General features: G+C 41.0%; 3 protein-coding genes across 4 annotated transcripts; 2 read left to right on the forward strand and 1 right to left on the reverse strand.

The window, feature by feature from the left end:
• Nucleotides 1-339: 339 nt before the first annotated feature.
• Nucleotides 340-9,801, forward strand: acd (ACD shelterin complex subunit and telomerase recruitment factor). Its single transcript, XM_079682422.1, has 2 exons — nt 340-2,360; nt 9,061-9,801. Exon 1 carries the CDS (start codon nt 538-540, stop codon nt 2,350-2,352), a length of 1,815 nt encoding a protein of 604 aa, XP_079538548.1. The 5' UTR covers nt 340-537; the 3' UTR covers nt 2,353-2,360; nt 9,061-9,801.
• Nucleotides 9,802-9,953: 152 nt separating this feature from the next.
• On the forward strand, nt 9,954-12,263 carry foxl1 (forkhead box L1). The gene has a single exon (XM_079682427.1). It carries the CDS (start codon nt 10,939-10,941, stop codon nt 12,079-12,081), a length of 1,143 nt encoding a protein of 380 aa, XP_079538553.1. The 5' UTR covers nt 9,954-10,938; the 3' UTR covers nt 12,082-12,263.
• Nucleotides 12,264-21,014: 8,751 nt separating this feature from the next.
• LOC307041724 (uncharacterized protein) lies at nt 21,015-25,942 on the reverse strand. 2 transcript variants are annotated; one of them, XR_013808860.1, is made up of 3 exons: nt 24,936-25,942; nt 23,137-24,769; nt 21,015-22,959 (listed from the first exon to the last, which is right to left on the reverse strand). XR_013808860.1 is itself a non-coding variant. In XM_079685220.1 (2 exons), the coding sequence occupies exons 1-2, from the start codon at nt 25,232-25,234 to the stop codon at nt 23,395-23,397; spliced, it is 1,674 nt and encodes a 557-aa protein (XP_079541346.1). In that variant the 5' UTR covers nt 25,235-25,942; the 3' UTR covers nt 22,966-23,394. The 2 variants fall into 2 exon arrangements, 1 of the variants encoding a protein (XP_079541346.1); XM_079685220.1 differs by lacking the exon at nt 21,015-22,959 and having other exon boundaries at nt 22,966-24,769.
• Nucleotides 25,943-25,994: the final 52 nt, after the last annotated feature.

Genomic DNA, 25,994 nt, shown 5'->3' on the forward strand with positions numbered 1-25,994 from the left:
AGCTTTCGATTGTCGTGGAACATGAATGCAACATCAGCTAGGCGGAAAGTGTATTGACGAGTGACGTTCCAATACATACACGTCTACTTGTGTGCCAGCATAATTGCAGATTAATTTATTGTATGCACCATTTATATTAGTTAAGTGATATGAGTGGCCTTGTATAACATGTTTTTGTAAGCTAAGACCAAACATGTTTTCCTTTGTTCATTTTCTAGATATCAAATGGATGTGCGAAGTGACAAATAAAGTAAGCGGAACGGGACCATCAGACGAACCCACCAAACACAAAGCCACCGAGAACAACGTTACACAAGCCAATGCAATTTCCACTGGCAGTCAAATCTCCTTAACTTGGTAATGTACACACTCTAAATAAAATGACTATGCAATGATAAAATAATTTATAATTATTCACTGCATATAGCTAATGCAGATATTCTAGCGAAGTGGTGATGCTTTGATGGAGGAACCAATGAGCATCGGATATGTTGCCAACGGAACAAAGCTGGGGACACTCCGTTTGAAACTACAAACATGAATAGAGGTGCTCGCAGCAGACTGCCTCCATGGATAGAGAGTCTGGTCCTCAGCTATGGCAGGGAGGAGGGGAGCAGCGGCGGGCGGCTGATGGCGCATGTCATCGGGGTGGGTGAGATGTCTCAGTCCCAGGCCCAGGGCTTCGAGGGCCCCAAGGGGCTGCTCTTCTTGTCCGACGGGGAGCTGCAGATTCCTGCCATCCTCACAGCATCAGCCTGGGAGCATGTCCAGGAGCAGGACGATCGCGAATGTTTCACCAGCCTTGTGAACACCACAGTGTGCATCCACGACTACCAGCTGCAGTTTCACATGGCCCCGGAACTGACTAAATGCAGCTTCTTCTTATTAGTTGGAGAGCTGGCTTCAACTGCTGCCGGTCAAGTAAAAGACACCCCCCCTGTCAGCACCAGCCAGCCCTCCGTCAGGCTGAAGATCTGCCAGACATGGAGGGCCCTGCTGGCTCATCAGGAGACACAGGACTCTCAGATGAGCCAGTGGGGGGGTGATCTGTCGGAGCTGCTGGGGGAATGGCAGCATGACTGTCTGCATGCTGTGCTTGGGGATGTTCGAGAGGGACTGATAGCAGCCAGCAGCCGCTCTAAGAGCCTGCAGCCCTCCAACTCAACTTACAACCCACTGCTGACCCCCCCAGACACATTCACTGCCACACGCTGGAGTGTTGACAGGGTCCGATTTAAAGGAGTAAAACCTTTCGTTGTCCCCACTAAGTGCCTTCTCTTTCCAGAACAAGATGCTGAGCAGCTGCACACACAGTTACCTGTTGGAAGCAGGACAACCAGTGGTGTGTGTGCTGCCTCTGAGGACAGAAAGAGAGATTTACCTCAAGTCTTTAAAACTCTGCAGACCACGCAGCCTTCTGGTGACGATGATGCAGAGTGGGCTATAGCCAAGCCGGAAGTTGTAAAGAGAGACGCCAATGACAACTCACCTTATCCTGTGGAGGACAGCATGTTCCATGAGGACGGAATCACAGTGTTTATTGATGGCCACAGGCCTTTGTCCAGCCCTTGGGACATTTTTCCTCCACCATGTGACACCTCATCATCCTCTGATGTGTCAACAGAAGCAACACCAAACTATTCGCCACAAAATCCCACTGCTACTGAATTTAAGTCTGATGATGGTGTAATCTTAACCAGCATGCAACAGCCTCTCCAGAGTTTAAAGGATACATCAGAGCTCAACAAAGAAGAGCACAGCTTCCTCCCTCCACACCAGGAAGATCCACACTCAACCAGCCTCCATGCCACTGCGACTCCTTCAGCTTCCACTTCTGTGAGTCCACCACTGTCACACCTTCTTTCTGCCACAGACAAACAGCACACACACACAGCACAACAACATCTCCCAGCTTTGGACAAAGAAAGTCAGATTTTGTTAAAAAACATTAAGGGGGCAAATGAGAGAGTATATAGAAATGCAGGGAGAAAGAGAAGGGAGCCCACAGCAGAAGCCCTGACCTCCTTAGTGGAGCAGGAGACTCAGATCAGTGGCAGCCCTCCATCTTGGCTCTTTGACGCTCAGACAGGCTCTGGGGCCGAAGAGGGGGGCAGTCACCAGCCGGCTCAAACTGTAGGGACTGTTTCCAGAAAGCCAAAGAGTCCCACTGTGCACAGTGATGGCAGGCTTTTCTCTTACTCTTACCGAGTGTCTGGACAGAATCAGCAGGATTTCCGTGGATTCAGCGTCGTAGAGGCCCATCTGCACTGGGCGGTGAAATATCTTGTGGTTTCAAAGCAGATGGATCCTCCACCCAACACATCAGTATCCTCTCAATCAAATGTCATCTGAAGTTCTAAGTATGTAAATTGTCAAAAAGATACAAATAAATAAAGATATCTGAATGACATGCCAGCGTAATGCTATTCCATGCAGATTTGGGCAGAAATCATAGTTTCTTTCAATGCAGTATACATGTGTTATCATCACCTTTTCTAAAATGGTGTATTTGGATACTTCCGCAAACTAAACAGTCTTGGAATTGCAGGAATTTGATATGACTGCATAGCTGAGACTCATATTCACATGTGATAAAAGTAGTCCTCATATAGCCATTTCAATATAGTGAGGCTGTATAAAGAAATATAAAAAAGATATAAGATGACCGCACACTTTACAACCACTAACTGCAACCTGAGGGCTTATGTATATCGACTTTTTAATGGGTTTCTTAGCAGTTTCCAAAATGGGAGTGATTGCCAGAAAAAGCGATTTTTGCAGAACTTTCAAGGAAATCAAAGCCTTTTTGAAGTCTTACTGTAAATGAATTTCTGAGCATTTTTGTTCATTCTTGAGTGGTAACATTTTCAAATGTAGCACCAAAACCCTGTAACAAATCATGCAACACGTTATGAAAAATGATAGAGCCTGGCATCATATAATTCCCTCATAATATTCCCTCACACATTCTAATTCAAATTTGAATGGCCATCTCACCAAAACACAATGTTTATAACCAATATTAATACACAGAGCTGAGCTGCATCTCAAATCCATATTCAGATGCCCAGCTTTAAGATGATGTAGGGTACTGTTGCAGTCAGTTTATGTTTTGGTAATTGGATTTTCTTTTCACAAAAGGATATTAAAAACAAAATATCAGTGGATATTTGATTTTAGTTTTTAATTTTTTTTAATGAACTTCAAATACAAGGCTTTGTTCTTTATCATTGTCAAAAAGGTATTAACTCAACTTAAAAAACGGGATGATTTTCATGTTCTACCTCTCAAAACAAAAAATAAAATCACTAGAAAACAGAAACAAAAGTCTTTTCATATTCTGCTACCGGAAGTTGCTGTTTACAAAATAAGAGCGCAGATCAGTACGGTCCTCGTATGGAGCTATTATCAGGGTCATACGTTTTGATCATTCAAAAAAATACAATTTATTTGAAAGTTTTTATCCTGAACTTTGAAAAATACAATAATGTTTTTAAAATTAAAATAAGTATTTGAAATAATTGTTCAGGTTGAATATTATTTTTGATTCAGTTCAGCAATTTTTTGGAATAGATTACACTTTCTATACACAATACTCCCGTGATTGGTGCGGTGGTAAACAAAACTGATACAAGCCTCAAAGTTCCGTGAACAAATTTGTTGCATTGGTTATTATTTGTCACATTGTGTGTACAACATAACAAAAACATAACACCCCTTAGGCTTTATTTAGTTCATATGGAGATCTTAATATCAAACATAGTCCTACACAACCAGCTAGTTGCTATCTTTGTCAGTCTGCTGCTTGTTGTTAGGCAGATAGTGTTGAGTGTGCGTTGATCACAGTCACCTGAGGCCTGTACTACGAAGCTGGTTCAACCTAACCTGGATATGTTTGGGTTAGCCGGTTGGCCTAATCCAAAACAAACGCGCTCTCGCTAAACGGTAGTACGACACGGGTTATCAAGTGGATCGCTCAAGCCAGCCGTGTCCTATCTAGTTAGGTGCGCGTTCACATGAAAGGGGTGGTATTTGGAGCATTCGACCAATCAGAAACATGGACAAGCGTAGGCCCTACTGACAGCGCAGCGCGTCATACTTCCGAAATGAAAATTCAACTATAATATTAGACATATGAAGAAGTTAAACTTTAAACATCCATGATTTAAACACTTTATCCAGGATAAAAGCCACATAGTTGCACCTGCAAGGTGAATACAGCTGGTAAAAGAAAAAGTGTAGTGGATCTGACTTTAATTACATTTGACTCGAGTGTTTCGTCAACTTAATGTGTTCCTTAAAATAATACTGCTGCATACAGTATGTGACACTGTGAGTGCTGCACGGCCAGATACGGCTCAGCTGACTCAGATAAGGAAATAATACATTATAGACCTCTGCACTCACAGTGCCGCGAACTGTACTTAATGTTACTCTGATCCGGTTACTTATGTTGTGGCAGATATTTAAGTAAGCTTTCTTAACGCTAATGTTATAATAGTCAGATTGCTCTGAAGATGGGAGGTGATATTCTATTAATTTTCACGTTCACACAGTCTGGGATTTTTGCCGGCCGTCTTTCCTGCAACAGCAGTTTTTCTGTATTTCCTTTCTCCTGTAATATGACTTGATCGCTTTAAACTCTGAACACTGAGCTCTGATTGGTAAGCAGGCAGTGCTTTCACTGAGTTGAGCTCATAGCCTGCAACCTAACCTGGGGGTTATACTACGAAGCAGGATTTTCGTTTAGCAAGATAACTTCTGGGATTTCCGGTACTAAAAAGCTGGTTCACTTTTTAGCGGGCTAGATCTCCATGGTGACTTATCCTGGAACCTAGTCTGTGCTCCAAAGCAGGATAGGTTCCAGGATAAGAGATCAACTCAGCGAAAGCACCACGCCTGCTGACCAATCAGAGCTCAGTGTGCGGAGGAAATACAGTTTAAACTACCGTTGCAGGAAAAACGGCCGGCCAAAATCACCGCTGTGTGAACGTGAAAATTAATAGAATATCACCTCCAATCTTCAGAGCAATCGGACTATTATAACTATTATTATACTATTATGTTAAGAAAGCTTAATTAAATATCTGCCAAAACATAAGTAACCGGATCAGAGTAACGGCCCATCCACACTACAGCTTCGACAGCTTCAGAAACGGTTTCCAACGCGTCTGCCCATTCACTTTGAATGGGGTGACGTCACGTTGCCTCGCTTTTCGCCGAACTGAATTGTGGGTAGCAGAGCGGAGCTTTCCTGGCGTTTCAGGCTGCAAAAGTTGAACAATGTTCAACTTCTGAAGCCGGAGATGCTGGAGTAGCCAGCGCCAGCCAATCAAATCCCGTTTATGCAAATCTGACAGTTCAAGCGCTAGCCAATCAAACCGCGTGCAAGCTGGGAGAGCCAGACCGCAGTTCATTTCCTCATATTCCAGACGAGAAATTACGGTATCAAATCACCCGGTTCTTTACGACCAGAACTATTTACTGGGATACAAACCGGAGAAACCAGGCATGGAGGGAGGTGGCAGAGACAGTGGGTGAAACTGGTAGGTTTTCGCCTGTTTGGGGAGTTTATATACTATATATATATTGCTTGCATAAAATCCCCGGGGTTTTTTGCTTTGTATGACGGGGGCGGGACATTCATGTGATTGGTTGTTGGTCGCGGTGCTCGAATAAAATCCCCAAGCTTCAGACACGCCCAGCTCCAAGCTTTTTTTGAAGCTATAGTGTGGACGGACCGGAACTTTACGTAGCCTACAGTCCGCGGCACTGTGAGCGCAGATGTCGATGTGTCCCATTATCATTCATATCACATCATAATGTATCTCCTTATCTGAGTCAGCCGAGCCGTATCTGGCCGTGCAACACTCACAGTGTCACATAGGCTACTCCTGTATGCAGAAGTATTATTTTAAGGAACACATTAAGTTGAGGAAACACTCGAGTCAAATTTAATTAAAGTCAGATCCACTCGTGTCTACGGGGCAGTCATAAAACTGTTAATGTACGCATTCAAACACTTTTTCTTTTACCAGCTGTATTCACCTTGCAGGTGCAGCTATGTTGCTTTTATCCTGGATAAAGTGTTTAAGTCATGGATGTTTAAAGTTGAACTTCTTCATATTTGTCTAATATTATAGTTGACTTTTCATTCAGGAAGTATGACGCTGCGCTGTCAGTACGCTTCTCCATGTTTGTGATTGGTCGAATGCTCCAGATACCACCCCTTTTATGTGAACGCGCACCTAACTAGATAGGACACGGCTGGCTTGAGCGAACGAGTTGATAGCCAGCGTTGTAGGACAGTTTAGCGAGAGCGGCTTTGTTTTGGATTAAGTCAACCGGATAACTCAAAACATATCCAGATTAGGTTGAACTAGATTCGTAGTATACCCCCCTGGTTAGCCGCACAGCATAATTTACCATGGAGATCTAGCCTGCTAAAAAGAGAACCAGCTTCGTACGACCGGAAACCCTGAGTTTTCCCTGAAGTTAGCCGGCTAAGCGAAAATCCTGCTTCGTAGTATACCCCCCAGAGACCTGTACTACGAAGCTGGTTCAACCTAACCTGGATATGTTTGAGTTAGCCGGTTGGTCTAATCCAAAACATACGCGCTCTCGCTAAACTGTACTACGACGCGGGTTATCAAGTGGATCGCTCAAGATACGGCTCAGCTGACTCGGATAAGGAATGATACATTATGATGTGATATGCCGCGGACTGTACTTAATGTTACTCTGATCCGGTTACTTATGTTGTGGTAGATATTTAATTAAGCTTTCTTAACGCTAATGTTATGATAGTCAGATTGCTCTGAAGGTGGGAGGTGATATTCTATTAATGTTCACGTTCACACGGTCGGTGATTTTAGCCGGCCGTTTTTCATGCAACGGCAGCTTTCCTGTATTTCCTTTATCCTGTAATATGACTTGATCGCTTTAAACTCCACACACTGAGCTCTGATTGGTCAGCAGACAGTGCTTTCACTGAGTTGAGCTCTTAGCCTGCAACCTAACCTGCTCCGGGGCAGGTTAGACGCACAGCATAAGTTACCATGGAGATCTAGCCTGCTAAAAAGAGAACCAGCTTCGTAGGACCGGAAACCCCGAGTTTTCCCTGAAGTTAGCCGGCTAAGCGAAAATCCTGCTTCGTAGTATACCCCCCAGGCCTCTGATCCATTGTCAATGAAAATATTGATGAGTCCTTCAAAGGTAAAACAAGCTGGACACTTCATTTTATATTTAAGAAAACCGAAAAACTATTAAATCACAGATTCCCATCCTGTACTGTTGCTATTCAGAGTGGAAGCATAGAAGGCTAGCACTCAATGCATGCTGGGAATTATGCTAATGTATAATCTATAGACCCTTTGAAAGATGTTATGAAGAGTTTACTGAACACTCAGCATGACATTTATTTGACTTATTAATGCAGGCAACAGGTCTCTCTCTGAAGAAGTCGGGAGAAATGGTTCTGAACAGGATCTTTTAGATTTAAGTTCTAAGGTATTTTTTATATGACAATAAAGATAAAAGTATCGATTTTACCAAATGTCCGCATGATGGAACTGTTATCATATAACTGCATTATCACTGGAGAGCCAAGCAGTTTTCTATTCCTCCAGAAGATGTCAGCAAATACCTCAAATACTTGAGCTTTGATTACAAGAAGTAGCTGTTCATTTGAAAAATAAATAATTACTAGTTAACGGAAAACCAAAACAAACAACACATAATATGTATTTATGTATATATATATATATATATATAATACATGTAATGTTAATATATAATGAATGTAATAATAGAACGCTAGTTCATCTTTATTCTGATACACACTGTGACTGTTGTAATAAGTAAAAGGTGCAACCCCCCCCCCCCCCCCACCACCACCACCCCAGCTTCCATCCCAGCATCCACCTGAAGGCTCGGGGGAGTTATCTAATCATCACTCAATGTTCTATATATCTGTGGAGTGATGAGGCCCGAGCCTAGACGCCAAACTCAAACTATATGCTGCTTCTAATGAACATTAAGAAACACGTGAGTTGTCTGACTGAAATTGGACATTTCTGACAACAATGTATTGTCATAATTGTACAAGCCTATTGTGGACAGAGACCACTGGTAAAATAATGTCCTTCATGGTTAAATAGTTTGCACTGAGGTGTATGAAACTTTTTGCTCGTTGTTCCTTCCTTGCATGTTGGAGCTTCACTCTGCATAATGATGCATGTAACAATGATGTCACATGTCATATTCATCTGCTAGGAGGGAATGTCTGTCTTCTCACACATTAAATGTACAAGCATGATGTTGTGACAACTTTGGAAGCAACCTATACAAGTGTGAGGGGAGAACTCCCCTTCCACCATGAAATGGTGAAGAAAAACATCTTGTTCGTAAAAAGGAAAATATTTGCATATTCGTACATTTTGGAATGTACCTGCAGGGGCATTAGCTGTCAATTTCATTCATTTTAGCCAGATTATTCGAAACAAAATAGAAAAAACAAATAAGACAATTTATTATTAAAATCGGATTTTTTTTTCGTAAAACACTTCTGGAGGGAAACTAACGATAGACTGAGATGAGCACGTCACACAGCGAAACATGAATAAACTTTGAGCATGCAAAGTGGGGAATACATTTGCAAGATCGTTGACATTTTCGAAAGAAATGATGAGCTCCCCCTCTAAGGTCGTGATTAGTTACAACTGTTAGGTCGCAGGCTGACCCTTTGCACATCCTTTAAGAGTGAGCTGTGACGCTGAATTAAAACATGAAAAACGGTGATCTATCGTTAATTAATTTGAATCATTAAGGGGTTTAAATGTTAATCATGATGTACACAAGTCAGTTTTGTTGGTTTTGTGGTGTCCACCGTTTTAAAAAAAAACATGGAGCTTGGTAAATTAAAACTCTTGCCCTGAGTGCATGTGTGCTACAGCCTTGATAGGTGTTTATCAGCCGCTCCAAAGCTGCTCACATTATGCTTCAATACAGCTGATGCGCTCTTGTATTAATATCACTTAACATGTGTCTTCTATTCTACAGAAAGGTCTTCCCAGCAGCTGCCCAGGAATGGGTTAAAATCCTGTACACGTCTGATACCCGTTACATGTTAGTTTCGTTTTTTGTGTGCTAATGAATCACCATTTGCTGAGAGAAACAGAGAAAATACCAACTTCTGAGTTTATTCACTGAAAGCTTCAAACCCCTAATGTAAGCAGGAGCCAGCTGTGCGCACTTGTAAAGTTGTTATAATCCTCCTTTGACCTATAAACAGGAAAATACATAATATAAAGCATCATGCTGAAACTACAAATAACACTGTCCATGTTGTCCTTGTAAGGCAATACCTTTCTTAGTGCCTTTCTGCAGCTTCCCAATGGGCATCACAACACATTTCATTTAGCTCAGCTGTGATACAAATAGAGCCAACATCTACAGCATGCAGCCCAGCAGCTTATGCATTCTGTGTGTGTGATCAGTGTTTATTTTTTAATTTTGATGGAATACATGACAACATGTTTTCAGGGGACCATCCAACCACCCAATCTCCTCACATGCTCTTTTTGGACTGTATGTTGACTGTATGCCCTTTATGCTTATTATTCAACTTAACCATCAATAACAAATATATGTTCATATGGCCTTTATGAAGCTAAGGATGTCCAGTTTCTGTTTGAGATGTGTGTTCAGTTCATATTAAGTTTGTGCTGCTGGCCAATACATTATTATGCATGGTGCACAAATTATGATGGGGGTAAAAAATATATATATTATTGATCCGGATGGTGTTTGAGCTGATAATTTTTTCAATTTCCATTTCTCTTATTTTTTAAAACAATGACCACAGAGCTGTTGGCTATTTCTGCTATACAACCAAGGCCTTTTTTATTTTTGAAAGATAAAAGAAGATAAAGGTACACCAGAACCTTTTAGATATGTATTGCTTTGTGTAATTTTGCATTATGTGTTTTATGTGTCATCGCCTGTATGCTGAGCTCTGTCCTTGTGTACGTTTTAATCTGCAAGATCAAAGTAATGTTTAATATTGCATGACCATGTCGAAGTTTTACAGTCCACCATTGCTGATGATACATTTGATTTGAGTCTAAATTCTATTTTAAATCCCTAATTTATGACTAAGATATACCGGTAATGGAAATTATAAGTGAATCGTTCAATACAAATCTGAAAGGAAAATCTAACATTTTACAAAACTTCATGGCGTATGAACAAAGAAAAGCTATAATAAAAAGAATAGGATAATGCATATAAACCAGCTGAGGTTGTGACATCGACTTGTGATAATATCCCGTCAGTCATCAATGACTGTGTCCTCAGTTCTTGGATACAAGTGTCTTGGGGCCTGACACGAGGTAAAATAAATTGTTAAAGTTATTTTCACTTTTATACATTTTATTTTCATTTGAGCAAACCCAAAGCAACTCCCATAAAGACTCCGCAGTGTTTGCTTGTTCTCTCTGTGTGAGCAACTCTCAGCGTCAGGGTGGACGTGATATTTCAAACAGCACATCAGTGCGTTTATGTATTGGGTGCCCGGAATTTTTTCCAAATAAACACAGCTTGATTCGACCTGGGTGGGCAGACTTATCAAGCGACTAATTCTATAAACAGATGAGGAAATAACCCACCACCTCATTGGTTGTTGGGAAAAGAGGGGGAACATAAGGGAGTTTCAGTGCAATGAAATTTTAATTAATGTGGGTGGGCTGAGAACACCACCGACTGTTTATGATGGACAATTTATTTCCCAGTGCAAAGTCAACACAACACAGCAAACGTAAAACAATTATTAACATTTTTCTGGGGTCCTCATGAGACTGGGGAGTCAGTCGGTGGAGGAGAGCAGCTCCGGGAGACGGCTCAACTTTACCCAGGACACACTCCAGCCTCCCCGGCGTCATGACGCTCTACCACGGCCGCCTGCCCTCTCTAGGAGTGCCATCTTCAGCTCTGAGTCTCTCCGGTGCTTCGCTCATTTACCTGTATGGAGGGGACAGCGCAGGAGTCGTGCCCGCTGCCTTGAGTTTCCTGCCGGCCCGCCAGGAGCCCCCGCAGAAGCCCCCCTACAGCTACATCGCGCTCATCGCCATGGCCATCAAGAGCGCGCCGGAGCAGCGCGCCACGCTCAGCGGCATCTACCAGTTCATCATGGACCGCTTCCCCTTTTACCACGACAACAAGCAGGGCTGGCAGAACTCCATCCGGCACAACCTGTCGCTGAATGACTGCTTCATCAAGGTACCCAGGGAGAAAGGCCGGCCCGGGAAAGGCAGCTACTGGACTCTGGACACCAAGTGCCTGGATATGTTTGAGAATGGCAACTACCGTCGGAGGAAGAGGAAGGCGAAGAGTCAGCAGGATGCCATGGAATCCAAAGCCGGTGGATACAAACGTACCAAGGGCCCGGGGCCATCCAGGGACCCCCAGTCCTCCCATAAACACCGGACTGGCCCGGGGATAGCGGAGGATCCAGCGAGGCACCATGCAGAGAGAGTGGAGACACAACCTGACACAAAAGCGGTACTGGTTGAGCTGAACCAGGCTGAGCTGTCACAGCACCCCCCCAAACTGAGACCTAATGGGTCCCCCGACAGAGACGCTCTTGCATGCACCGGAAGGAAGCTGGACGCCCCTCAGCCTGGGACCGCTCCAAGACATGCTGCCTGGTGGATGTACGGCGAGCCAGAGGGAAGCCTGTCAGCGGTCAGCGGGAGAGGAGAGGAGAGGAGCCCGATCTGCGCCGTCTGGAGCGCAGGCACCACAGTCCCGGCTGCAGTAGCACAGGACAGACCCAGAGAAACGGTACCGAGCAGGGACAAATCGAAAGGTTTCAGCATCGAGAGCATCTTATCGAAAAGTGAAGACCAAGTGCGCGGAAGCATCCTCGATTTGTCCGCGGACACGTGCGCAGAGCGTGGAAGTCCCGCGTTCAGTTCTTCCGTTGTGCTCGGCACGCGACCACATCAGCTGTACCACATGGGATTCCCCTTCTGCTCCTACCTGTCACTCACATACCCCGACAAAGTGCTGCATCTGAAATGAATATCAGTAAAGAATATTGAGCGTTAGGACTGGGCCTGTGATGCACTCAGCACAATGTGAGAATAAACATTTAATATTCAGATATAGTTTTTCATCATACTGCTTTCATTTGAATTCCATGTGCCACAAACGTTTAGGATAGTTACAAAAAAAGATTTATTTAAAGATGTGAGTACAAATAATTTGCTACGATAATATTTGTTGCTATTTGAACTGAATTTGTCTTATGATTAAAAGTTGTTTTTATAAAACAGATAACCTTCAAATTTCTTCATATTTTTTTCATCCCATAATCTTTTAAAGAATGCCAGGCCTTGGCTACCGAGCCTTGTTCAGTTAGGCATAGATTTACTTCAAGAAATAATAACATTTATCAGAAGGGTTTGAAAAGAAATAGAAGTTTGTTCACATAATCTTTTTGGGTACCACTTTACAATAAGACTACCCTTATAAAAGGTTTACAAATAGTTTGTAATTAATTAATTAATTAGGTTGTGAACACTTTATAAATCATTAGTAAGCTTTTATAAGACATGAGATAAACAGGGCAACTGTGACCCGTTGCTTGCCAAATAGTGAGCCCACATTTATCTGTAAGCCTTGGCGACCGAGCTTACTTCGTCTTCTTCATCAGCAAGCATCTTTGGTATCTGTTGTTCACTGAGTTGATTCTCCCCCCATCCATCCTGATGTTTCTTGGCATCTCTTATGACCATCTATGTATGAGTTACTAACATTTATAACTGCCAAAAGGGAGCCTTATAAAGTATAAAACACATTCCCATGTATTAATGAGTTACTAACATTTATAATTGGTATAAGGGAGTCTTATTGTAAAGTGTGAAACACATCACCATCTGTTGATGAGTCACTAACATTTATAACTACTGAAAGGGTGCGTTGTTTTTAAGTTTAATACACATGTCCATTTATGAATGAGTTATAACATTCACGCTTACCTAATACACATTTTTCACGGAAATGCCAAGTAAGATGCAAAAGAACAAAGCAAAACATTTGATTCACACATGAAGAAAATCAGGACTCAAAATAATGACTGTTTAGTATGACTGATACACATTATTTAAACATAAAAGCTTTTCTCAGACATAAATGAAAGACATAATGGTACTCAGACTGGAAAGGCTTTGTGTATATCCTTGAACAAGCATCCAAGCAGTCCATCAGGGTGAGCAGAGCCAAGCCAAGATTACCATTCAAGAACCTTGAGGTGTTTCTCCAACAAACTCTCTGTACGGTTTCCTCTCAGTCTACGGACATGTCCTTTGACGGTCGACCTAGCTCTTCCATTATGTTGGGTATGACTGCCAGTCTGGGGGTTCACAAACCACCTGCTGTGGTTTATGGTGTAGTGGTTGTACCCCATGTTACTCAGCACTCTCCTGTATGCCCTCCACTCATCACTAATAATGCTACTTCCTGACTTAACATGCCGTTCAATAAGAGGGACATGGGGGCATCTTGATCGTTTCTCCACTAGTTTCAACACTAGTCTCCGCCTTTTGTCTTTAACTCCCATCATTCTGAAGACCCATTTCTTCCTTCTCCAGGGAAGTCCAAAGCTTCCACGTGCATACTAACAATAAATAAATCATAACATCATCTTAGTTAACAACAAAATGCACACAAATTACAGTAAAAATGGTTGCACATCATGTTTCAAAATGCCATACTTGTTCATCAGGTGCATTGTATAACATAATTTAAGGATAATTATACAGTAATGGTTCATGTTTATTTTTTAAATGGTCTTCTCTTGTACAAGAAAGCCTAGTCTAAAACTGCCAGACACGTTTTAAAGTGTATGTTGTTTATTACACGACCACTAGAGGTGCTCTAGTGGTCGTGTAAGAAACAACATGCTCCCGGCCCGTTCATTGCAAACGCTTCGGAGGGACATTTATTCACAAATAACTCTCTCTGTAAAATCCTAAATTGTGGAATAGTTTGGCCATTAAAATGCTTTTTGATTCAATTTCTGGCGAGAAGTGTATATTGTACTCTTAGAATCCACGTCCAGTCGATGTGTAGGATCTATAATTTGATAGATATTACAAAGATGATTTGAGGTCTCGCCAGGATAACGTGTATGCAGCTTCCATGTAAAGTTAGCATGGGTGAAAACAGTTTTTCCGGTCTCAAAGTTTTCATAATAAAACCGGATATATTCCCCTCACTTTCAAATGATTACACATTGATATCTGCATTACTCATCCACTAAAAAACATCAGTTTATCCTTGTTGATTACACAATATTGATTGGTTTAAATTGTATACAATGCTTTTGTGTTTTTAACCTTCGATTCAGAGAAACAAATACTTTTTTCGGAGTTTAGACACTACAGTGTCCGAAGACACTACACTACACTACCCAGAATCCCCAGCTATCGTTTGGGACTACAACATCCACCTTGCTTTACAAACCCCGTGATTAGTCATCAAGCCCTGTGATTGGATGTTGGAGTGGCAGTGCGACAAGGTTACGCTGAGCGTCAAACAGCTCTATGAAATGGAATGGAACCACGGCAGACTTTCCAAAACTGGAATTGGACGGGTCCCCCCCCCCAGAACTACACATACTGGCTATTGTGTGTTTCGCAACATGTTCTATGGCACGTCTCTTTATAAGACGTTTTCGCATTTCCCACAATTAGAAGTTGCCAGTATTAAACTGTGTACACCCTGGAGCTTCAGGGGATACGAAACACAGTGGTGTTATCACATTTAAAACATATAATTAATAAATGGGTGAATTAATATACCCACATGACACCTAAGGTCAGAAGAGCTTTATTTAACAGCTGGTCTTATGTCTGTGACCCCTCCTGTTGTTCATTGATAAGCCTGAAACATGCACTTGTCAAGGTTCAGAGGCAAATTTTGCAAATAAGGCAGTAGCCATCGATCATGTTAAGATGAGATAAGATATACTTTATTGATCCCGAGTTGGGAAATGTTTTTGTTACTACTTTGTTCTACTCCACTACAATTCAACCACTACCACTACCAATTAACCTGGTATTTTTACTCCACTTCATTTATTTGAGATACTTTGCAGATTCTGATTAATGATGTGAAATATAAACAACCCTTAAATCAGACTTTAGTTACACCTGAGTCAAATCAGGTAAGGTGATTGTCAAGTGCCAAAATAAACTGCAATATATTGGACGTTAAGTACTTTGTCAGACTTCATATTTATCTGTCAATAACCCCAACGTTTTTTTCATATTCAAAAGAAGACCTTAACTTCAAGTATTCTTTAATGTTTGAATAAAGCCTTATTATTTTTGTCTGTTTTGCACATCCTCCTGTTAATATCTTCGGACGTCCTGCACTAAACTGTTTTATTGTAGAGATCACTACAGTATCTTCTTGATATTTTATATTCTATATTTCTATCATGCCTTCTACTTTCCCCCAATTTTGTATGTAGGCTATTCTTAATATTTAAATGTTTTCATCAAATAAAACTTATTCAACAACAAAATTCAATAACGTGCTTTAACCACTAGGCGGTGCGGGTTAAAAAACCAGTGGTGTAGTTAATAAAACATAATAATATCAAACATAATATGACTATTAACTTTATTGTGAAATTAAAACAGAACGGTAAAGGAAAATACAGTTTCCGTCTCTCGATTTGAAGCTTATGCATTGTACGATGAACCTGTATAGGCCTGTAACAGTCAACAGCATGAGGAGTTGGAAAGGTAGTAAATAATATCTTTAAAAACTACAAAAAAATCCCTTTCTATCAGCTGTGCACCGTTATGGTGTAAATATAACTACTAATACTAACTAAATATCTACCAATTGGATCAAATATAAAAGTCAGCCGAATTAGTGTTGATACTGCCAGGAGACGTATTGTGTGAAAAGAAATGGAAGATGTTGTTTAATTGCTAATATATTTATGATCCACGTCACGTATACAGTTTTGGCGGCATTTCTTACAGTTTGTCAAAAGGTCTTCTGATCAGGGCTCTATAAATAAATATCTACGGCAGATATGTAATATTTAATGCAGCCGAACCGTGTATTAAAATGCCGTTATGTGATGACTTACAAAGAGAAAAGCAAGAACACTCGGAATAAAGTATTATTTTACTTTAAAAAAATGTTTTTCCGATTTCATATCGCATAAACACCATATCCCGACAAGCATTGCGGCTAAAACAATCTATGTTTTAGCCTATCAAAGCCTCTGAAAAAAGAAAGGTGTCTCTCAGAATTGAAAGAGAAAAGCCTATGGGAAAAACACAAAAGCATCGTACACAATTTAAACCAATAAATGTTGTATAATTAACAAGGATAAACTGATGTTTTTTTGTGGATGAGTACTGCAGATATCACTGTTAAATCATTTGATCATTGGTTTTATTATGAAAACGTCGAGACCAGAAATACTGTTTTCAACCCGTAACTTTACATGGAGGCTGCCGCCTACCTCAAATCATCTTCGTAATATCTATCAAAATAAAGATCCTACATATCGACTGGACGTGGATTCTAAAAGTACAATATACACTTCTCGCTAGAAATCTAATCAAAAAGCGTTTTAAAGCCCCAAGGTCCCCGCCGGCGGGGACCCTGTTTTTTTTTTCAGGACACTGTGTCTCAGGGGATCTTAATATTTAAGAACCTATTAATGTGTTATACCAGATTAACGGAAATAATCTCAGCTAACTGACGATATAAACCATTTTTACCAAAACAAAACACAAGTCTCATAAGAAGCATCTAAATGACTCGTCTCACCGTAGCTGTTAATCTGATCAAAAGACGTGTTCAATGGCATTAAAACGAGAAAAAACTAGGCTGAATCGGTTAATCAATAGGTTGATAAAGTTTCTGGGCAATAATTTGAATGATTTATAATCCATAATTCCATTTTTATGTAAAAATCGAAGAGCAAAAGTTAGCTGCTAATGGTAGCCACCAGAGTGGCTGCTGCTTCCGGCATTGGCAATGCAGCAGCCTAACACACACACATGAAAAAATAAGGACTATGTGGGAGTTCCCCTCGATTCCATTGGCTCTGACGGTTAGAAAGAGATGTCACATGTCAAAATCCAGCAGGGGGAGCCAGAGATATGACAAATCCACCCAAATGGCCCCAGAAGAGGTTTATTTTTGCTAAATCTGTCTAAAAAGGTCAAATATCACTTGTTTTGCATCAATCTTGATACAGGGTACTTATTATATGTTGTACTTTGGATTCCTTAAGCTTTTAGTCTACTAATCCATCATCCAAGGCTAGTTTTCACTATAAGTACAAAATATTATTTGGACGGACACTATAATTTACAGTTTTTTACCATGTTCAATCTGAATTTTCTTTAAAATAAAAAACATCTAAATTGAATCGGACTTTTCTACATCCAACTGACAGGTTTATCATTACTTTGAGAAAAAAGATGATTAATTTAACCCTTTTAGAAGGGAAGATATGGTCATTTGTTCTGGGAATGTAATTTTCGAGCCTGAAACCTGAAAAACAGGCTCGGGGTTTAACAGGTTAAAGGCCAAACTATCCTACAATTTAGAATTTTACAGAGAGGGTTATTTTTGAATAAACGACCATCTGTAACGTTAGCATTCAACGGGAGCACTAGAGGGCGAAAACTTTAAAACGTAATTATAGGACGTATTAAGCACTTGAACAAACAACATATTTGGTCGTAATAAGGGCCTGAACAATCGGCCCATTTCGTCGTATGAGTTGGAGGACTTGTTGATACTTTGACGTTAGCTTGTCTACATAATCGATCATGGCAAATTTAAATTAACCTTATCTATGCATAAAGTTACCAACCTAATAGAATATCTCTCAAACTTACAAGGATGACCTTATTTTACCAACCTCAAACAGTTTGTTGTTGTTTGTTCTACAGTATTATCCCACTTAATGCTTAAGACTTCGCTTTTACGTTTTAACTTGGAGGCTACGATTAGCATCATTAGCATAGATTTAGCTACCACTTGCTTACATGCTAACCCAAGCCTTAACATTCACTAACGTTTGCTGACTGAAAACATAAGCAACACATAAATAAAGTGGGCCTACTCGAATTTCACGTAGGCTACCGCAGAACCGCATTCATGCACCGTCTGTTTTAACCGCGGAGCGAGTCACAAGAGTCCGATATAAGCATGAAGAAGGCTCCAAAAGGCACCAGCACAACAAACACGGCCGAGTTCAAGTTCTGTTCCCCGGATGAGTTGAGCAGGCTGAGTCCCTGTAGCATCACGGAGCTGGCCTGGTGGCAGATCGACAGGAAGTTAACAACAGCATCATTTTTAGGCTTAATATAACTTAAACAAATTATAAATGGTAGTAACTCATACATAAATGGTCATAAGAGATGCAAAGAATCATCAAGATGGAAGGGGGGAGAATCAACTCAGTGAACAACAGATACCAAGGATGCTGGCTGATGAAGAAGACGAAGTAAGCTAGGTAGCCAATATAAGGCTTAGTCATCTTGCCAAATAGTGAGCCAGTGTTGATGTATGAAAACTATGTTAGAACTGGTTTATAAATGGTTCTTAATGATTAATAATGTGTTTACAACCTAATTAATAACCTAATTATAAACCCTTTATGAATCCTTTATAAGGGTAGTCTTATTGTAAAGTGGTACCTAACCTGTTTCAATGTCAATTAATCGGTATTATATCTGCACTATAACTGAAGTGCACCACACATATAATTTATTTTAATTCTGGCAATACTGACTCTTACCATGTTGAGAGCGGAAATGCTTCGTCTGACCCAGAAGAAAATCTAAAGGTCCACGAACTAGCTCTGCTTCAGTGTTTAACCACGTGTTGTGTTGTTCCTTGGTTGGAGTTTACTGCAAAGAAGATAGACCACCAGATGCTAATTATTTTATATCAGACTGTTCTGAAGGTCAAAAATAAATGTTCCCCCTCTAAATCCAGTCAAGTTTGAAAAAGCCTTAGTGTCTTTTTATTTGTCTATTTTTCTAATCTTGTGGCTTTTACAGTCCTAAATGAGCCTTTCTGAGCTTTAATTTGTTGAAGAATGACACCTGCATGAAATCAGAGGGCTCTGCTGACAGCATCATTACAAACAGAGCAGCCATGTCTAAATATAGGCCTCTAGCTTCCACACACGTCTCCTGAAAAAGCTGGGCTGTGCGCGCCCAAGCTCTGCAAATCAGGAATGTTTGTTGAAATAAATAAACTTCCCCACATTTGAGCAGAGGAACTCACAATCACAAGCATTTCCTGTGTATAGGATTCTTTTGTTCAGACGTGTAAATAAAACATCTGAAGGGAAAGAATGGAGGCGAGGAAGGAAAAAGAAGGATCAGTTTAACGGAACACTTTGTCTGTGGGATTCCGGAACATTTCATTTGAATACATGAAGCTCTCTTATTGGCTCCACTGGCTCTTCATCCTCCAGTGATCTCTGAAGTCTTCTCAAAGCTAAGTGAGTTCATAAACGTTAGTCATCTGATGGTTTCTGTTGGAACAGTAACACATCCTCATGGGAAAGTAACTCAGACAAAAGGGAAATCCTCTCACTTTTATTTGTAATCTGAAAACAAACTGATCACAGATCTGTAACATGCAGCAGCAACACAGCCGGCTACAGAGACTACATTCTGGAGTATGCTCAGCTTATTAATTAGAGCAAATCTCTTCTTAATGTAGTTTCTTATCGTTTTGGCCTCCTAGATTTAAGACATCCTCCAAAGCAAGTGACATTTTTATTTAACTGCTATTGGTCCAAAATGTATTTACTTTCCTAATTGAAACAGTTCTAAGGCCTATTTTGGCTAATTGGTATGCACTCATTTGTATCCAAATCTATGTTGTGTGTTTACCCTTCCCCATTCCTTTTTTTGTACATATGTCTCTCATCATTATGTCATTTGTAATCTGGCTAGCTATGTATTTTATATCTCTGGCCCCTTTAAATGTTAAACGTTGCTGTATTTCTAGCTGCCTGCATCTCACTGACTGTCTATGGATCTCAATTTTTTGTTTTCCGAACTAAAAAGACATAAAACAGTTGCATTGCTGTATTCTCTTGATTAAACTTCAGTCTTATTTTTCTTTACTTTAAAAATAAAGTGTGTGCTTATGAGTTCCAGCACAACAAGTTGAAATATCACACTTGTAGTTCGAAAACGTACCAGTATGATTCAACTTGTATTAATTACTTAATCAATAGCTGATTGTTTTTTTGCCGTGTTTTGCTTATAAAACTTAAAGTTCAGTGCTGTTAAGAGGGAAGAAAGAGTGCTCTCCTCTAAATCCTGTGTGGAGCTCCTTTGGGAACCTGCAGTTCTGTTCTGAGCTGAACACCTTCATCAGAGCCTCTCTGCCACAGAGTTAAAGCTACAACTTTGGAAAGTGTCATTGCTGGCTCAAAGCTGCATAACACAGTTTAAGTCTCAATGGTTCAAAAGGCCTCCTAATCCATGTGTTTATTATATTTTTTCACTCTCTACATAAACCGGCTGCACTTGTCCAAATACACACTCAGCAGCACAGAGGGAGGGCAGGGCCTTGATGGAGATTGATGGGCTCGGTTCAGGCCACATTAGCTGCTAATCAAGTTAGGTTTCCTGGCACAGAGCTCTATACATCATTATGTGCCTCAAGTCTCCTACAGATCAGGACTGATGCTGTTCACAACCTCACACAGACATATACATACAGAGAGATACAGTACACCAGCATGAACATCTGTAACGTATCATGACATTAAATAAAAGGGATCTTCACACAGTATGCTGTTTCTGAGGCTGCATCATCCTGCAGCTTCTTTCATTTGTTAACAATCTGCATATGTCAATTATGGTTTGACTTAAAGTCACAGTTGCTCTTGTAAGAAACATTTTAAAAATGAAACTAATTACGTCTGTTAAACTAAAGCCCCTATGAAACAAACACCAGCACTTTAATGTTCTTCAGAATCAGAATACCTTTATTCATCCCACGGAGGGGAAAACAGCCAAAGACAGCTTGATGTTAACTAAGAAGCATGCATACACAAATATTAAAGATATAGCAGCCAGGTATATATTGCACAGTTATTAACATATATACGTATTGCACATATTGCACATATTGCACATTGGTATTTAACAACAAGGGGTGTTTGCATAGTCTGTGGTGTTGTGAGTGTGGGGGTCTACCAGGGGCCGTGGTTCTGACCGCTGCAGGAAGGAAGGACCTGCGTCTCTCTCTCTCCCCGTGAGACACCGCGGTGCAGCAGCCTGTCGCTGAAGGAGCGGCACAGTGAGGACAGGGTGTCCTGGAGGGGGGGGGGACACGTTGTCCAGCAGGGAGAACAGCTTGGCGGCCATTCTCCTGTCTCCCACCACCTCCACAGTGTCCAGAGGACTCCCCAGGACAGAGCAGGGTTGGGTCAATATCACCATACGGTGCATTTGAGACTTCCCCATTTCCAAAAAAAAAAGCTGAGATTTTCCATTGAACTTCATATTCATTGTATTAAGTATATGTTATGCTGTTAGAAATGGATGTTGGTCAAGCTCCCACACTTTTTATAAATTAACAGCAAGCAGACAATGTACATGCAAACTGTGAATGAATCCACCCTGTCATGGACACATTCAAAGTAGAGTAAATACATTGTAATTACATAGTGATTATAAAATGTACATTTTCAGAAAGCAAATTAGTCCCTTTCTCAACATTATATTTTAGTTAATTGAAAAAGTATTTGGATAATAATGAAATTATGGCAAACTATTTGTTTCTCTATAAAATCTGCAAGAGTTGCACTTTCTTTTCTAAATAAAATCTAACAACAAAGATATCTGGTCAAACTTTCAAACAATACTATTTGGCCCTCATTTGTTAGAAAGGAATCACACAAAAGGTTTTGGTAACTTGTGAAAATATTTTGTTTATTTTCATAAAACATGAAAATGACAGGGTGGACAATGACATGACAGAGTGGACCTTGGGCATGACAGGGTGGACACATTGTGAAATGTCATTGAATGGTCTCATAAATGCAATAAATCTAAAGGAAATGATGTAAAAGAAAATGTCAGAGGTCCTTTTCCCATGTAGGGGGAAATGACCAGTTGAACAGACTGGTTTTGATCCACTCTACCTGCATGCGGCCACTGAATAAAGAACATTAATGTGGCCTTCTTGTGTTAAATTCTGTACATCATTCTGCACAGTGAAAGTCAAACATTCAACTGTAGAACAAGAAGAACAATTTTTTAAAGTGGAGAACAGTTGATTTAAAAAAAAAAGAAGCATGTTACAGAGAGATCACTTAGACGCGTCTCCAAAACAGTCTCTCCCTTTCTGCAGAGACATGGCTCATTTCTGTAGTTGCTCTTCCACATACTTCCAAGCAGACGCTTCAATCTGTACTGAGCGCTTGTTCAGAGCCTGTGGTTCTGGTATTAGGCAAAGTATATGCCAGTCATAGTACCAACATATGTCCTCCCGGGGAATTGGCCAATGGAACTTGTTTATGCCATTGCGGTGCATACACTTAACTTTCACACTGTGCCCTTCTGCATCCATGATGAAACCTGGGTATGCTTCATTGTCGTAATTAACGACGCACCACTCTCCAATGTGCTTCACCTCAATCATTGCTGGTCTCGTAGGGTTATCTGGTGCCTTTCCACTTGCTGGGGACTCATCAGATGAAACAGGAACATCAGCTAGAGTGACTTCTTGAAGGTTAAAGCAGGGGCAGTCCAAAACACCTTCCTCCCTTTTACACAGGCATGAAATGTCTCGGTATTTCATCTGGCCGGGTGTCAGACTGATAGCTTGGTGGATTCTTAGAGTGCCTTTTACCGCAGCTATTGCAGGTACCTATAGTGATAGGGGGGGAGGGAATCAAACATTAATACACTTTATTTAACCACAACACATGAAAGGATCAGATTTGACAAAGCTAGTCTGTAATCTGGACGGGAGAGGGGGGACAGGGATCTGAAACCGAGGCAGAAGGACTATGGGGTGAATTGGATAACGGACTATAGCTTTTACCTGAGTCTTTGATTCAATATCCCTCTCTGGGACGAAGAACAACTCAACAGATGTGTCCAGGCTTTTCAGCTTGTCATACAAGCTCTGGGCATCAGGGATGTCTCCTCCATGGGCCACAATTCGGTCTGCTGACCTCTTGAGGACCCCACCAACACCGTCTGGTGCCCCCTTCCCATGACTAGCCTCAAAGAAATTCCACGTTATTTCTTTGAAGCCATACTTGTAGGGTTCCGTTGAGAGGTAGAAGAAATTTCCCTTTTATCGATACTGCGTTGCAGGCCCGTCGCTGAAAAAATGAAGTATGCTGACTTGAGGGTGTCGTTCTCTCACTACCTTCAGAATTGGATCAAGGTGGGCCCAGATGGCCACAGGGTTGTGTCTTCTGGAGGGTGATATGGAGCAGAAGGTGTGCGGCGCTTGTCCACCAGCGGTGTAGAGCACTCCAGTGTGAAGACTGGCCTGCTGGTGTGAGCCTCCAAAATGCACAGATTGTATTTCTCGGCTGTACTTGCATGAGTAATTTTCGCTAAAATCTATATGCAAAAGGGACTCGTTGTGCTTCAGGCTCCTCCTGAGCTCCCTGTAGGCATTAAACTGCCATTTAATGTTGAAGACATGGCGCTTAAAATGGAGAAGCCTCTCCTGGAAATTTGTGTTAAGGTCGTGCTGCGTTGTTGTTATCTCCCTTTTCACTGTGATTGTTGACACCTTCTCATCCTTCGTGATCTTCTCTGTCATCCACTGAGAAAAACGAATGTTCTCTTCCCCAGGAATTGTCAGCATCGGGTGACAAGTTAGGAGGCATTCACTGCACTCACCGTAAGCACAGACCTTGGTTTTCGGGTCGCACATGGTTGCTTCAGACATTTCCTCAATGTTTCTTGAGGACAGCAACCCTTGGCTCTGCAAGGCATTGGCCATGAATTGCAAGTTCTCATGTTTTTTGCAGAGACATGTGTCACGGTCAGAGGAAGAGGGGGTTACCACCCAAAAGGGTCTGAGACGGCAAAAGGAGGTGTATGACACCTGGCCAATGTGCTCAGAGAGAAACTTCCTATGCAAGTTCTTCCTTGTATCGGTAAGCAACCTCCTCTGCATCTTTTTCTTCAGCAGTGTGACTGTTTGTTTGCGGCCAGTCGTCATTCGACTAACATCATCTCGAAGAAAAAACGATGTAACGTTCTTCCTCAACTCATTTCGACTGACGCACCTCCTCCCATGGTAGGTAAGATCCACAGGATACTTTGCTCTCTTGTTAGAGTAGCCAAAAGCAGTCTGTGCATGCTTTTGGAGCTTGTACTTCTTCTGAATGTTTCCACTGATCACTTTTGCTATCAACTGCTTCTCTCTGTTTGTTTTTGCATTTTCATATTTTATTTTAATATCTTCAATCAGGGATGTATGGAAAATAAGAGCTCTTTTGATGGGTGAATTCACTTTTGTACGTCCCAACAAAGCATTGACTTTTGATCGTGGTGATTTAGACAAACTTCCTTTCTTGGCCCTATGGAGCCTCTTCTTATATTTCTCAGTTTTAGTTTTCTCTTTTGCGAGCTGTGCCTCCAATATTTCAATCTGATCTTTCAGTTTCCTCTTCGACCTTCTTCTAGCACTTGCCCCTAGACGCTGTTGCCTGAAACACAAAATGTTTGTATATTATTATATAAGGATTTGTAGTAAGATTTTAACGAGTTAGTCATCAATATGTCGTTTTATGGGGACATAAACAGTTGATAATTGTCCTTCAAATAAATCTAAACTTTCTAATAAGTCATCAGCTAAACTTCCAATGATCTAACCTGGAAAGCCCTGGCTCAGGCTGATTTTCAGGAGCTACAGGGGAGTCTGGTGGTGTCTCTGACTGTAGCAAAGCACTGGCCCTGTCTCTGGCTCTGTCTTGACTTTTTGCCTCTCTCCATTTCTTTCTTTTTGCCCTCTTCGCTCTCTCACTAAGCTCATTGACACCCTTCTTCGTTCCAGTCTCTCTGTCTTTTTTCCATTTGTCCCTCTCTTTCTCAAGGTACTTTCTTCTTCTGTCCGGGTCAGCATCACGACGTTCCCGATATCTCCTTGCTATCTCAGCTCCTTTTGAGCTCATTCCTTGAAAAAGACAATTCAAAATGTTCCCTTACACACTTTAATTGGCGGTCCAGGTAAACTAGGCTTGCCTTATCAAACTAGGCTTGCTGATTCCGAAATTGCCCAAAAAAGTCCATATTGTCCACTCCTACTATGTATAGCATGTAGTGTTATAAAATGTGTGTAATAGCTATTATAATATTACACACATTTATCAGCATGTGGCATAAACTATGTGCATGTCCTTCCTGTCACAAACCATGTCCACCCTGTCATGGAAGGCTTGCTGACAGGGTGGACAATGACAGGGTGGACATTTTTGGCTAATATTAGCATTTAATGAGCACATGGTGGACCTTCAGTTAGCAACATGATTCAGTTAGCAAGGTGACTGTGTAATGTTGAACAAATATAGTTCGAATTTCTGAAATGTTTTTATATTAATTGAAATGTAACTATGACAGAGTGGACATGTTAAGCTTGACAACATCCAACTACACACATAATATGATTAAAATCACAAAATATAAGTGTAAATACTTACTCTGCACCTAGCCAATGTCTCAGCCTCCACTGAAGAAAGACAAAATGGTGGTAGTGATGTCACTGAAAACATCAGATGTTTTTTTATGGGGCAGTTTCCCCATAATGACAGGGTGGACAGCAAATGTCAAGGACACATGCAAAATGTTCAATATTATTATGAAAATAGAATACACATGATCAAAATGACTCGTTTTATCAAATAACTCGTTGTGGACAAGAAAAACATATATATA

The sequence above is a fragment of the Notothenia rossii genome (assembly GCF_949606895.1).
Source record: "Notothenia rossii genome assembly, chromosome: 5".
NCBI classification, from domain to species: domain Eukaryota; kingdom Metazoa; phylum Chordata; class Actinopteri; order Perciformes; family Nototheniidae; genus Notothenia; species Notothenia rossii.